General features: G+C 40.2%; 2 protein-coding genes across 2 annotated transcripts in view; one reads left to right on the forward strand and one right to left on the reverse strand.

Annotated features, from left to right (window-relative positions):
* Nucleotides 1–13619, forward strand: part of mta3 (metastasis associated 1 family, member 3) — a 68328-nt gene extending 54709 nt beyond the window's left edge. The window contains exons 14-19 of the mRNA XM_060940214.1: nucleotides 107–329; nucleotides 5879–5971; nucleotides 6065–6244; nucleotides 6351–6382; nucleotides 8122–8246; nucleotides 12330–13619. Coding sequence (XP_060796197.1) covers nucleotides 107–329; nucleotides 5879–5971; nucleotides 6065–6244; nucleotides 6351–6382; nucleotides 8122–8246; nucleotides 12330–12495 — 819 coding nt within the window. The 3' untranslated portion in view covers nucleotides 12496–13619. The remainder of the gene's footprint in view (nucleotides 1–106; nucleotides 330–5878; nucleotides 5972–6064; nucleotides 6245–6350; nucleotides 6383–8121; nucleotides 8247–12329) is intronic.
* hcar1-4 (hydroxycarboxylic acid receptor 1-4) overlaps nucleotides 11884–14547 on the reverse strand; it is a 28150-nt gene continuing 25486 nt past the window's right edge. The window contains exon 2 of the transcript XR_009656548.1: nucleotides 11884–12590. The gene's annotated coding sequence lies outside the window, so the exon portion shown is untranslated. The remainder of the gene's footprint in view (nucleotides 12591–14547) is intronic.

The raw sequence follows: 14547 nt of genomic DNA on the forward strand, positions 1-14547 counted from the left end.
AAACGCAGCGTGAAAATTTGGTTCTGTGCAAGTGGTAGTGAAGAACGTTTAAATGAAACCCAGTATAACCGTAACTAAAACACGTTCATTGTCTGTCTTTCTGTAGGAGATGCGTTCACGTGGCCATAGCCTGCGTCAGACCTCCCACATGGTTCCCATGAGAAACAGCGGAAGTCCCAAATCCTCCATGAAGACTAAGCAGGCCTTTCTACTACAGGCCACACGCCTCACCAAGCTGGCGCGTCACATGTGCCGTGACCTCATCAGGCTGCGCCGGGCAGCGCGCCGCCCCTTTGTGCCCATTAACTGTGGCGCCATAAAGGCGGAGTGTAAGAGCTCTTTAAATTCCTAACTTCAGTCTTTCTCTATCTCGCCCCTTCTCTCACACACATGCGCGCGCCCACATGCACGCACACCACACCGCACACACACACACTCATCACTGCACCCTCTTTGCCTTCCTCCCCACACCCAATTATCAACATCTCACGGTCATTCCTCCCCTTCATTTGTCTTACTGTTTTTGTTGTTGTTATATTATTATATTATTTTGGTTTTTGTATTCCCCCACCTCGTTTCCAATAAAGAAAGCCTTTCCTCCATCATTTTGGGTTGCAATCATCTTTTCATTTTAGTTACATTTGTTTCTTTAGTTTTTGGTTTGCTGTCATTTTTTAAAATAGAGTTAAGATATAAAATATATATATATTTGGAATGTCTGTGAAAAAGGGTTTGATCACACGAGGAAAATCAAGTAGATCCCGTTTATTGTTGCATTTACTCCAGCTTGTAGGTGTACTTGCAAGTGCATACAGTGTGAGACTTGTATTTATTAACATTGCATTTACAGATAGTTCTTTAAGTCTATTTTGCCTACAAGAAACTGTATTTTGCACACCCCTTATGATGTTTACTACATAATGCTCACTGTGAACCTGTCCTCCCCTCCCACAGTTCATTTTACTGTTGCTTCCTCCATTTCATTCCTAAGGTCATGTGCAGCACTTGTTTTTGTTGGTCATGTTTCTGCATGATATCTGTGCTGTACCTCAAGATGTTTGTAAGGCATAAGAAACTTAAATGCCGAGATAAAATAGTGCTGAATGTAGTGCCTTGCCCTGCATCTGTAACAGATTCAGGCTGTCACTGGGGGGGTTGTAATTAATACCTGTCCACAAGTGAACTCATGAATGTATAACCTGTGGTCTATTGAATAGAGTTTTATGAAACAGTGAATGGATAGTTAGACTAAATAATGTATGTCCTTGAATCCCTTGTACAGGTTAGGGGGGCTTAAGCGCCTTAAAGTGTATGTAATGCTTTAAAATGAATATCATTAGTAATGACCAAAATGAATTCATAAAGCAGGGGGGAAAATAATATTAATTATTTGTAATTTTATTATCAAGCACAAAACTATTGATAAATCGTGGCTTCCGGATCCCGGAAAAAAGCAGCCTTGCCCCAGGGCTAATCTCACATGATGTCACGCCCCGGTTAGCTGGGTCATTTCCGTTCATCTGACTCCGTGCTTGTTTACACGCTGAAATTGGATATTGTTGTTGGAATCTTACAAAAATAACTATGGGAAAGTGCTGCGTTGTGTTTGGATGTTCAAATCCATATACAACAGTACATTCAATTCACAAATTTCCAAGAAATGGCACTAATCTAAAGCGACAGTGGGTGAGGTTTGTGCAAACGAAGCAGGCAGATTCCGTGTCGCCTACTAATAATAAATCTGATTCAAGTGTTCATCACCACCACCACCAGAACGACCACATGGGAATTATTGGAGCAAAAAAAAACCCATTGATTTAATAAATTACATTTGGATAGTTCGTTGATTCCCCTGTTATCACCCACTTCATATTTTCTTTCAATAATTAAATTGTGTACGTTTTAAAAATTATATTTCTGCATTTATTGAGGTACATGTAAATATTTTCCGGATATTTTGCAGTGGCCAGATTAGAATAAAAATCCACAAACCAATCTGTGTTTCCAATTCTCTCTGGCTGGTGGTGCGCTATCGGCGCCGAGTGGGGCTGTCGTGAACTGGCAGTTTCTCGTCTTGGGGACTCGAAAAGATAACCATTTACTCTGGAATATCCGTGGTAATCATCTGCCCCTTCATCTGACACACAAGAATCACTATCAGAATTCTCTCCAAAACATGATTCCATATCGAGACTGGTCTAACCACTGCTGTGCACGTGAATGAAATTGATACCTGGAGTGTTAGACGTGTGACGTCACGCACCCCTTCGGGATCTTCCGGTTCAGTCTCGGCAGATTCCGTGAAAATCGGCTGATCTTATTGATTTTCCATTAATTTATGGCCTTATGGATCAGCTATGGTTCGAAAACACATGGTCAATCAACATAATGATTTTTGCTTTGTACAAGGAAAAACGTGTGGTTTAGGGACATTACATTCACTTTAAGGAATGCAGTGTAGGAGTAAGAGCTTGGACATTTCAGGAAAGAGATGACTAGGCAGGACTTTTTTTTTTTTTCTTTTAGTCTTTGTGCATGTACTAGACAAAACATAATTTAATGCATTGACCATCAAGCTGAATAATCTTTTCAATTACTTTATAAATTTGAAACTTCCAAAGATAAGTTATTAGAAGTATATTCTTGCAATGTGACAGTTGGTAAATTAGTTTAAAAAGCATTTCTACAAACTACCAATCAGTTAAAACCAGCATTTTTCCCCCAATACTTATGGAAGTACATAAACTGCATTCATGATTGTGAAATCTTAACATTATAGGACTTTTTTGTAAAATCACCTAATTCCAGGTGGAAATTATTTGATGTAGTTAAATGGTGTTCAAGGAAAATGTACAAGTTTCTGGCTTATCAAGATAATTTTCTTCAGGTGCCAGTTAATCTAAAGAATAAATTGTTCACTAGAACAGCATCTCATTTGTTCTTTGCATCATTGGATTGCGGGACTGCTCAAGCAATTGCCCTAAGAAATGAGTTCATAGTGGTCGGGGAACAGAAAACAATCCAGACTAAAATAATTTATCCCTAAGAAATGAGAAACTCTATAAAAACTGGGCTGCTCAAATTGCTCTGATATAAGCAACCGACTCGTGTAAAGAAGAAGCCATTGACACGCTATTGAGGCCCTTTTGTATTTGGGTCATCAGTCAGTGCGTTTACATGCACATAGAGAGAATCGAATTTCTGCCGTTGCTCGACTGAAATCGAAGTTCTAAATGCCATGGAAACACCTTAGCTAGGCTGAAATTGAACCGAACTTGATTTCTCGTAATCGAGCTACACGACCTAGATTATGTGATTTTTGCCGAGCTACTTAGTGCATGTAAACCCTATCGAGCTACGTAGTCGAGCTACTTACTTCAGCACTGCCCCTTCCGGAAGTGACGAGTGACGAGACCACAAGCGGGAAACACGACAGCCTCGGTCGGCATGACAACAGTAGTAGCGAGCAGCAGAAGAGGTCAGGAGGAACAAACGAAGAAGAGAAAATGGCGAGCAGAAACGTGCACTTCTGGAGCAATGAGGAGACAGAGTTCATGCTCATTCAGCTTAAGGAGTTGAATATATTAAAATTCATGGACGGGAGAAAAACGCGCAATGGAGAACACGGAACTGATAACTTTGTTTATACTCTTGAATAGCTCTTCTTCATGACGACAACCGGAAGTGTACCAACACGATGGGGCGTGTAGCGCCACCTGTGGCTCGGGTGCACAATGTACCTCACACAATAGCTCGATTTCCTTGTGTGCATGTAGGATTGGATTTCTCTGGCACGCCTGCTGGGACCCTTTGCTCGATTACCGACAGCAGCTCGATTTGGATGTGCATGTAAACGTACTGAGTCATGTCATGACTAAAGAGGTTTGGCTGAAAAGTGAAAATTGTGCAAGTATAACTCTGGTTAGTAAATGCAGTAATTGGAGAAGGCTAAAGTGCAAAAATATCTCGTCAGTGTAGTTCATTAGATTACAGGCAGGAGTAGATGGGCATTTGGGCCTCAGGTAAATTTCCGTAGCCCGAAATACATTTTTTTTTTTTAAACTTGTTTTTATGTTGAAAAGAACATTTGAGGAGCAATTATCAAGTAGTCAGGGAAGCAAATTTTCACTGCTATGTAAATGTTGGCCTTTAACTAAATAAACATTTTATTTGCTTTATGGGATTATGTATTACAATGAGGGGCTTCTGTTAATTTCATATGCAGTCGGTTGTTGGGATTATTTAAAATTCATAATTTCTTATAACTAGCTTTTGAAAATATGTTCCAAGTTAGAAGGAAGATGTTCAGACATGCATTGTTTTTTTTGTTTTTTTTTTTTAAATTTCTGTGGGAATACAACTCCAGACAGCCACTTTTTAGCCGTTCAGTTTTTCACCATATGTAAAGCCTATCATTTAAATCCATAATCCCTTCTCTTTCCTCTGCATTTTGCCTCAGCTTAAGTTGCTCTTCCACGTTTTGTGTTGCTCCTACCACATCTTTCATTCTGTGCTTTCATTCCACTCCTTTCTCCACCCACCCTTGAAGCGTGTTTGTGTCGCACCCATAAGAAGATCCTGTGCCATTTGTAGGCTGTAAGGCATGGTGACCCTTGGGGCATGCTCTTTGATTTGTTTCCTTCTTTTCTATCATATCTTTGTTTTCCTGGTGTAAATGTCCTGTGGGCAATCAAAAAAAAAAACAAACAAAAAAAACCCAACAAAAATAAAACCATGGCTGAAACCATTCTTTCTGAGTCCTTGTAGTTTCATGTGTCTTGTGTAACTGTCCATCACTGTGCCACACTCACACTTGATATTCTGAGTGGAGCAGCAGTCGTATGAAGTTCACCTCCACTGACAGCATGAGCTCTGATCCATTAGCTCCTGTCATTCTGCTCTGTCCATGCCCTCATCAAGCGTGTTTTGTGTTTCTTTTTATGGCGTGTGAATGCGATTGTACACACACACACATTTTCCTTCACGTTTGATTTCCTCTAGCCAAGCATATATGTTGGCTATTTGGATTCCTTTGCATACCAATCAGCATGCTGCCTGTGAAAATATACCGGTCCTGCTAAGATACAAGTTTTGCCAGGGTTCTTTTTGTTTAAGAGTTAATTGGTGCTTTAAGCGCTAAAGTGAATGCATGTAAGCTTTTAACATCAATACCCATGTGAGTATCACATAACATCCACTAAATGTAGCTTACAAGAATCACAAATCTGAAAGGACTGACGAACCACAGACAGTTTGGCCAAATGAGAAATAAAGCTGTTAAAGCCTGATGAGAAATTACCAGCTTCAAAAATGGTACACTTATTTTTTTGGTGAGTGAGTACATCAGCATGCACCTTGCAAGCTGTAATAGTTTCTTTCCAACACTAAGAGATCTCTGATGAGACTGCATTTTCTTTACTCAGTGCAGTTCTTTACTACTGCAGTCAGCTCAGTGATGTGTGATCCAATTAGATGCATTGTTAGAGAGGGAACAGTTCGAGTAAATTTCAGAGCCAGGCCTTTGTTTGCCAAGGCAACAGAATGGCCTGTCTCAGAAAATCTTGCACCAGCATTCCTGAATGTTTTAATGAATTTTATAATGAGCTGAAGTTGGTTGGACAGGGATTGTAATGAGTGCATTATGGTCAGATCAGTGTGCTAGAATTGAGAAAGGAAAAAAAATGGATTTCCTGGAAGAAAAGACTGCAGCACAACCGATTTGCCTTTGAATTTCTCATTTGCCTGGTTCTTCGTGCAAAGTTTCGATCAAAGATGGTGGTGATTCACAGCGACATGACGAGTCTCTCTCTCTTGCTTGCTGCGACATATTGACTTCGCCCTGTTCTCTGTGTGTCCAATGCTGTCGGTTGATATGTAGACATGATTCGAGTGGCAGAAGGCATGACAGGGCGATCCACCAAGCCCAAACCTTCCCAGAGGAGCACGCTAACCAGCGTCCTGCAGTACCTCGGTGAGTCACATCAGGGCTCCATTGCTGCTGGCCTGATTTTCTTACAGGGAAGCTGGGACCAACAGTGACCGGGTTTGTGCTGTGTTGTTTCAGAGTCCCGTCCAGCGCCTCATGTTCAGCGCTCTCATCGTACACTTGGCCTGCAGGTCCAACCACCACGCCGGCTTCTTTCCTCCCTGCCGAGCCACGGTCCACTCGGTATGCTGGGAAAACGCAGTTACCACCATAGCAGCAGGATGGACTCTGAGAGAAGAGCAAATGCACCAGGACAAGGTGCTGACATGAAGCACATATGCATAAACAGTTCACGACTATCTGTTTAATCTAACTATGTAGATTTAATTTAAACACACACATTTATGTTTTGCTTTTATTACAGAAAATCAGGGTCACATCGTGGGTCCTATTCTGGTAAGTAAACCATACCGCACTATTCTCACTAAGTGCTGGCGGCTATCAAAGACTAGAAGGCCCTGCTTAACAGGATAACATGCAATTTAACCAAAGAATCTTGAAAGGAGAAGCTCTTTACATCACATTATAAATATATACATTTGTAAAGCCAGTGACCACATCATTCTCTGGTATTACAGTTTAGTATACTCCATTGTTCATTATTGCAGGTTGGCATGTCGGAACATTTTACCAGTCTTTACTTTCTGGTACATATTCACACGATTTAACTTCATTTATTCTATCCACGTTCACTGGATACGTGTAATCCTGCTCTCTGATAGCCTAGTCGTAGAGTAGCCAATCAGCTCATATACCGTGAGTAGATTAAAAAAAAAAATGGCAGAGCATCTTGCTGAACCAACTGAAGACAAAATAAAAAAATCTACTCGAAAACAAAACCCCCAAAATACAAAAAAAGCCACAAAATCTCATTATCTCTAGCCGCTTTATCCTTCTACAGGGTCGCAGGCAAGCTGGAGCCTATCCCAGCTGACTATGGGCGAAAGGCGGGGTACACCCTGGACAAGTCGCCAGGTCATCGCAGGGCTGACACATAGACACAGACAACCATTCACACTCACGGTCAATTTAGAGTCACCAGTTAACCTAACCTGCATGTCTTTGGACTGTGGGGGAAACCGGAGCACCTGGAGGAAACCCACGCGGACACGGGGAGAACATGCAAACTCCACACAGAAAGGGCCCCGGGGCTCGAACCCAGGACCTTCTTGCTGTGAGGCGACAGCGCTAACCACTACACCACCGTGCCGCCAAGCCACAAAATATGAAATAAAAGTATTTGATTGTAAGAACGTATCTTTTATTTTTCAAGAATTATTACGACAGAATTTTTCACAAATTGCTACTGTCATTTCGCCGCTTTGTTTACATTCTAAGCGGAAATGATTTTGTCAGGCGTTTTGCATAAAGTTTTCATTCATCAAATTTGCAAAAAATAAAAATGCTCGATTTTCTCAAAATCCAGTGAACGTGGATAGAACAAAACAGTTATTCCACTCAATCTCGTCGTACATGGCTTATAGCCGACTCGATGCTACTGTACGCTCCTCGTTGGCTATCAGCTCATGTACGACTTGATTTCGTGGAATAACTCTTAAATATTTTTAGTAATATTTCTGTGTTTGTTCCTACTCCTGCGGCTGTATACACTACTTATTCATAGCTAATCCTGTTTTTCAACCACACCTTGAAATTACACCGAGTTCTCAGTTTACTAGTTACTGCATTACCGCTAGATAAATTTGAGGAATTTGGTTAAACAATTCAAGCTATTTTTAGTCTAAAATTACATCATATGAATCATTAAAAGGTATGAATAAACGTAAACAGTCTAAATACCAACATTGTTAGATTTGTTTTTTATTAATTGGCATTTAATTATGGAGAGATTGAAAGATTTCTCTGGGATACTTGTTTGATATTTGTCCTTATTTAAACATTATTCTGTACCCGTTTGCTTTGTCTGTGGCACTAATAGTGGCTAAACCATAATAAAACAAAAGCAGATCCATGTTTTGACTGGCAGTGCAGATTACGACATAGTGTGTATACAGTTAATTGGGTATTTGGATATAGTTACTTCCTTGAGTCCAACATGCATACTAATTCATACAGTATTTTGTAATTACGTTCTTATGCTCACCTTTCACCAGTAACACGTCCCTTTCTCTCAGCAGCACAATGGACGGAGCAGCAGCAGCCCCAGCTTACGAGCCAGCAACATGATGATGCGCAAGAGGCGGCCCAATTGGATTGACGCGCCAGATGACAGCTTTTTCCTTGTATCCCGAGAAACCAGGTACGTCTAACAAATGTGAAGCATGTCTTCTCTTTGTGTGCCTTTTGGTGTGGATACTCAACTATAAGCGACATTTTTGTTCTAAATAATAAACGACTGATACCAGCTAGTATATCGAGAGGCCTACCAACAGAACATGACACCCTTTAAGAAAAAAAAAAGTGCCAAAGAGTGGCAGAGTGCTCAGTTTGCTCTTTGATTAGCACCTTTAGGGATTATTGATTGACTCAGCATGAAATCTCTCATTTATTTTCCCACATAGTGATGCAGCCATCACTTAACAGTCAGTGACAAATCCAAATGGCAGGACTTGCACATGTGTAATTACAGGATTGGTCATGCTCAGTACCAGTAAGAAACTGGAAATAAAGCAGAGTGCAAATATGGGTGTTGGCTTTAGTTAATTGGTGGGATTGTGGTGGTAGCTTGGGAAGAATAAAATGCTCATTTGTCTGTAACGTCTCAACAGGAAGTGGCAGGACTCCACAGGTAACCTGCAAGTGAGCATAAGTTCATCCCAAGAAAAATATCCACTGCTCCGTTAAATCTGGAAAGAAAAATCCAGTCATTAACTGAAAGCAGAAAAATGAGTGGACTGTTTTTGACCTGGGTTGTAATCCACCCTTCTCCAGTATTCCAGCTTCGGTGTCAAATCTGTAACATGTACTGTAGATCATTTTTATTTTATTTATTTTTATTCATTCATTAATTCTTAGTCAACAGACACCGATGTATAAGCATCACCAGAATTAAGTAGCTCATTTCATACCAAATATGTTCTGCAGCAACAAATGTGTCTTTTGAATCCTAATGATCATTTCTCAGTCTGCAGTAATTTGATCTAGAGTACTCGATCTGCCTAAATGTGTGCTCAGCTTCTGGATGATTGTTAATAAGGTCTGAAATGATACTTTTATTTGGGGACAAACTTAGAAATGAACAAGGCAGCAAAAATAATCCTGAGATTGGAAAGTCTGGTTTGGGGGAGGGGAGGGGGGGGAGGGGGAGGGGATGCACTAGAGGTGCACTAGGAAGACTATTTTATGCCCAGATACATCGTGGGTCACAGTGTTTGTGAGTTCCTATGATTGACTGGCGGCTTGTCTCATTTCAGTGCTGTAGCTGTTAGACATCTACTCATGGTAAGACCTTGGCCCATTACTGCATCCACACCAACACATGCACAAATACACACACACAGATACACACACACTCAGACTGGGGCTGCATTAGATTACATGAATGTGCAAAACAAAAAAACGTGAGCTAGACATTTTAAGACGATTACACTTTGAATGGACTCAACGTAGACAAGACGGAATGGTTACCTTTCCCAAATAGTGTCTGCTGTAGATGTGGTTAACTTGGCATCGAGTTGCCTATCGATTAGCTACTTTGAGCAGCTTGGCTCAAAAAGTTGTATCATCCTAACTTACTGATGGTACCTTTTCTGATGTGGTCCTAAGTGCAGTTTAAGTGGACTTGGAATAGGGAGGAAGCTGGAGGAAAATGCTTCTCCATTAGGGCCCTGTCTGGATGAGCCATGACCGGTGCGTCTGTGCTCGCTGGAGCGGATGCCAGGCTAAATTTAGAGCCCTTGCTCTGAAGGATTAGCCTGTAACTGGCTTCAGAGAGGCTGAGAAAAATGAGGGTTGCTCTGAGGCTGGGGCCTGGCACTCATGTTTTACATCATACAGCAATCAGGAAGTGAAGGTTGTGCCATCACTGTTGCGTTGTTTTTTTGCATGCTGAAAGGAAAGCAAAGTGAAGAAACTCTGTGTAGCCGTGAAAGACAAGTGGTATAAATAGTTCAGCGATGTAGGTATGTATTATTGAAGATGTTTAGAGCTTGTGTTTTTTTCTGAGTAGGTATTACTCCTGATATTTCCACATGTAGCCATTTCACAGTTGAAGTACACTGTCTTCAGAAGACAGGAATGACCAATACATCTAGATTTTTATTTTTTATTCCACAGGATGGCTGTTTAAATTATGAATGCACATGCATGCATTTGCATTAATTCAAGTGCTCACTAACACCCTTATCTCATATATTTTTTCTCATGGATTTGATGTTAGCAGTCCAGATCGTGGTTTCTTCATTAGAAACAGAGGCAAAAATGACTGTAAGCCTCATAAATTGTGCATGAACACGGGACCCGTGGGTTCGTCCATTAGCTTGATTATTGCAATTATACTCTGTGTTATATCAAATTATATTTGATATAATCAGTCTTCACTGAGTCGTATTACAACGCTAATGCTCATAATCACTTCGGAAGGCAATGCATTCAGAGCAGCAAATTAACTGACACACAGTCTTCTGTTTACCTGAGAGGGAAGTTCACACTAATTCCATTACTGAACCATGAGTATATATACTATAACCTGTTTCACATTGATTGGGGAAAAAAATATTGTTTTTGGATTTAGTTCTTGTTCTACTGTATTGTTATCCTTCTATTATCATGTTACTGGAATTGCAGGTGGTGTGTGTGTGTGTGGTGTGCATGTGCATATGTTACAGTTCCTGTTTGCTCTGGAACAGAGTGGTGTTTCTCTCAAGGGAGAGAATTAGCATCCAGTTGGTAATGATGTTTTCTGTGGTTTAGACAAACACAAATGCCCCACGTCATGATAACACAATGGCAACATTAGCTTGCAGTAATACAATAACAGCATGCCAGTTCCACTAAGAAAGATTTATGTGTTTTTCTACCGAGCCACCACTAGTGTTCAGGAATACTTAGTTACTCCATTAATGAGCAAGAAATCATATGTTTTCTTCATAAAGCAAAACGATAGATTAGCTTTCAACTGCTCCGACATCAAACTATTCTCTGCGATTGGAAAATGGAATTATGATAACGATGGTGTTTGAAGATTGCGAATTGTTGATCTGTTCTGTAACCAGATATAACCGGATCCTTCCTGCATGTCTTCTAGGTTCCTACATTAAAGAGGAAATGTGTCATAATGCTTTCTCTATGGAGACACAGAGGCAACTTGGTGGTTATGAGACCTAGTAATGATTTAATTCGTGGTAATTATTGTACAGGGTGTTTCAAAAAATTTCACAGTATCATTTCACAATCTAATAACTTTGCCAATTCTCGTTCCGTTGACCTCAAATTTTAACAGCACGTCTGGAAACAGGTCAAAATTTTACGTTTGTTTATCTTTTTAGGTATAGAAATATCATTCACTGGAAAATGAGGCGTTTTGTGTGTTAGAGTACGCTCGAACAAGACCGTGCAGCGTGCATTTATGAGAGAATTCTCTAAAAATGCACCAAATGCCGTGCAGATTTGGACATGGCACAAAAAGTTCAAAGAGGAAGACTGTCTGTGTGTCTGTCTCAGACGGCGCACATATTGAAAATTTGTGAAATCGTTCACATACCTTTTGAATTTCTCATTCAAATTTTGAGGAACAAATCTTACATTGCTCAACATTAAGCCTGTTCAGTTTCATTTGCTTAGACTATGTAGTTTCTGGGATATTTACATCTCAAATAATATCAGATTTTTTTGAAACGCCTTGTACTTTAAAACGGATGAGACAGGTAAATCAACTGAATTATATCATTGTGGCCACAGGAGCCTAATCATAGAGATGATTGATAATATTACACTTCAATTTTGGGATGATGTATAAAGACAAATTGGAGTTACTGGTCACTTGTAATCTTTTAGCCCATGTCACGTTAAGTGAATTATCAACGCAAATAGATTTGCCCGTTCCCTCCAAATAATGAACTAAAGGGCACATATTAAGTATGACATTCTCACAGCAGATTAAGTCTTGGGCTCCAATTACATAATTTGTGGCCACAATTTATGATGTTGTGATACTTCAAATTGTTCACTTGTGGCTGTAATATATTAATTTATAGTCACACACTATTAGAAAATAAAAAACCACCAAGTCGCTTAAGACGCTCCATATTTCTCTGTATTGTCTGAACTACTATTGCTTTTGCTATAACGTCATTTTGTATACCACAGTCTTCAACCACAGCCTTGGACACCGTAATGTTGCAGGAGTGAACAGTCACCATGTTCTCTTGTGTTGTGGTCACAGGAAAGCCCGGAGGCTGCTTACTCGTTCCCAGTTAAGAAGAGCCTGTAGGCAGCCATGCGAGCAGATTAATTTGCGCAGGGTCCCGCAGGGGCCAGTGCAGGGACCCATCCTCGCGCCCCCTCACCCTAGTCTACGGATGCGAGGTCCCATTGTGATCCACGACTGACCCTCGTCTGTGCCGTTTCACCTGCCTGCCTCTTCTCTTTGATTCCTGCCCCAAATCATACACCACAGTGGCCACACACCACAGCTCCGTTCTCTCTGGAAATACAGAAACAGTGCATCGAGAGAAGCATAGTTAACTAACACCATGCACTCTGCCATATAAACAAGCACTTAAAATAACTCTAGGGCTCCATAATTCTCAGTTAAGCTTCTCTAAACTCTGAACTGATCATCTTTGTTAATCGAATACTTTGTGGATGTAAGGATTGAGTCATCACGGTCCTGTAAGTCAGTGGTCAGATGAAATGACATGACATTATAATATAGAAAGCCTTTCTTTCTCATGCTGAAGACACTTGACAGACTCTTCTGGAAAGTATTTGTGTGCTATTTTGTTTGTAATTTCATTTAGCACTGCACTGCAGTCCTTCAGTTCTCTTACTTTCTGTGAGTGTTATGACTACAGGTTTGTGAGCTGTTTTAACCGATGTTTGAACAGGACTGAAAGTTTGACATGTTGGACATTACTGGAAGGCAGAATTATGTAAATAGCATGGGACGTCTGGATACAAGGTGCAGCTTTTTCCTCCAGTCTTATCTGTTGTAGAAGCCACCAGTTTTGATACATTTCATGATGATATTGTTTTGTATTTCAGACAGTGTAATGTGTTTCTGATTGCACTCATAAGTGGAGGTTCAGTTTATTCTTGATGACTACTGTACAACTTCAGGAGCGCTGATTGGCAAGGATGATCTGACATTCTACAAAAATAACGAGGCACCCTGAGTAAGACATTGTCCATATGGCAGAAAAATGATTGTTCTTTTGAACAAAGTACGTAAAGTTTTGAGTGCCCTTTCGGAAATAATGAAAGAAACAAGGTGTTGAACTTCAAAAAGAAATTTAATTTAGCAGTTTGTCAACAGATGGACATATTTTTCCTCCATATATCCATACAAAGGTTAAGATCTGACAAAAATAAAGTACATAATGCAGAATGGGAGTTACCATAATGCAAATTCAGGCTGTTTATACTGCATGTGACAGTCATAATGATCACAACTTACTTTTTTCAATGCTTCATATACTGTGTTGTGTTTACTTGTATGTCATGTGTTAAGTGAAACATGCAGAATAAAAAAAAATTGTATATAATTGCATTAATTAGTCTTGAATCCGTTTTCCTTTGTGGTAATAAAGGCTGCAAATGTACATTGGTGCTTGAAAGTTTGTGAACCCATTTAGAATTTTCTATATTTCTGCATAAATATGACCTAAAACAAGATCAGATTTTCACACAAGTCCTAAAAGTAGATAAAGAGAACCCAGTTGAACAAATGAGACAAAAATATTATACTTGGTCATTTATGTATTGAGGAAAATGATCCAATATTACATATCTGTGAGTGGCAAAAGTATGTGAACCTTTGCTTTCAGTATCTGGTGTGACCCCCTTGTGCAGCAACAACTGCTTGATCAGTCCTGCACACCGGTTTGGAGGAATTTTAGCCCATTCCTCCGTACAGAACAGCTTCAACTCTGGGATGTTGGTGGGTTTCCTCACATGAACCTCTCGCTTCAGGTCCTTCCACAACATTTGGATTGGATTAAGGTCAGGACTTTGACTTGGCCATTCCAAAACATTAACTTTATTCTTCTTTAACCATTCTTTGGTAGAACGACTTGTGTGCTTAGGGTCATTGTCTTGCTGCATGACCCACCTTCTCTTGAGATTCAGTTCATGGACAGATGTCCTGACATTTTCCTTTAGAATTTGCTAGTATAATTCAGAATTCATTGTTCCATCAATGATGGCAAGCCGTCCTGGCCCAGATGCAGCAAAACAGGCCCAAACCATGATACTACCACCACCATGTTTCACAGATGGGATAAGGTTATAATGCTGGGATGCAGTATTTTCCTTTCTCCAAACATAACGCTTCTCATTTCAACCAAAAAGTTCTGTTGTGTTCTCATCTGTCCACAAAACATTTTTCCAATAGCCTTCTGGCTTGTCCACGTGATCCTGAGCAAACTGCAGACGAGCAGCAA

This window comes from Neoarius graeffei, chromosome 14 (genome assembly GCF_027579695.1).
Source record: "Neoarius graeffei isolate fNeoGra1 chromosome 14, fNeoGra1.pri, whole genome shotgun sequence".
In the NCBI taxonomy this organism is placed as follows: Eukaryota; Metazoa; Chordata; class Actinopteri; order Siluriformes; family Ariidae; genus Neoarius; species Neoarius graeffei.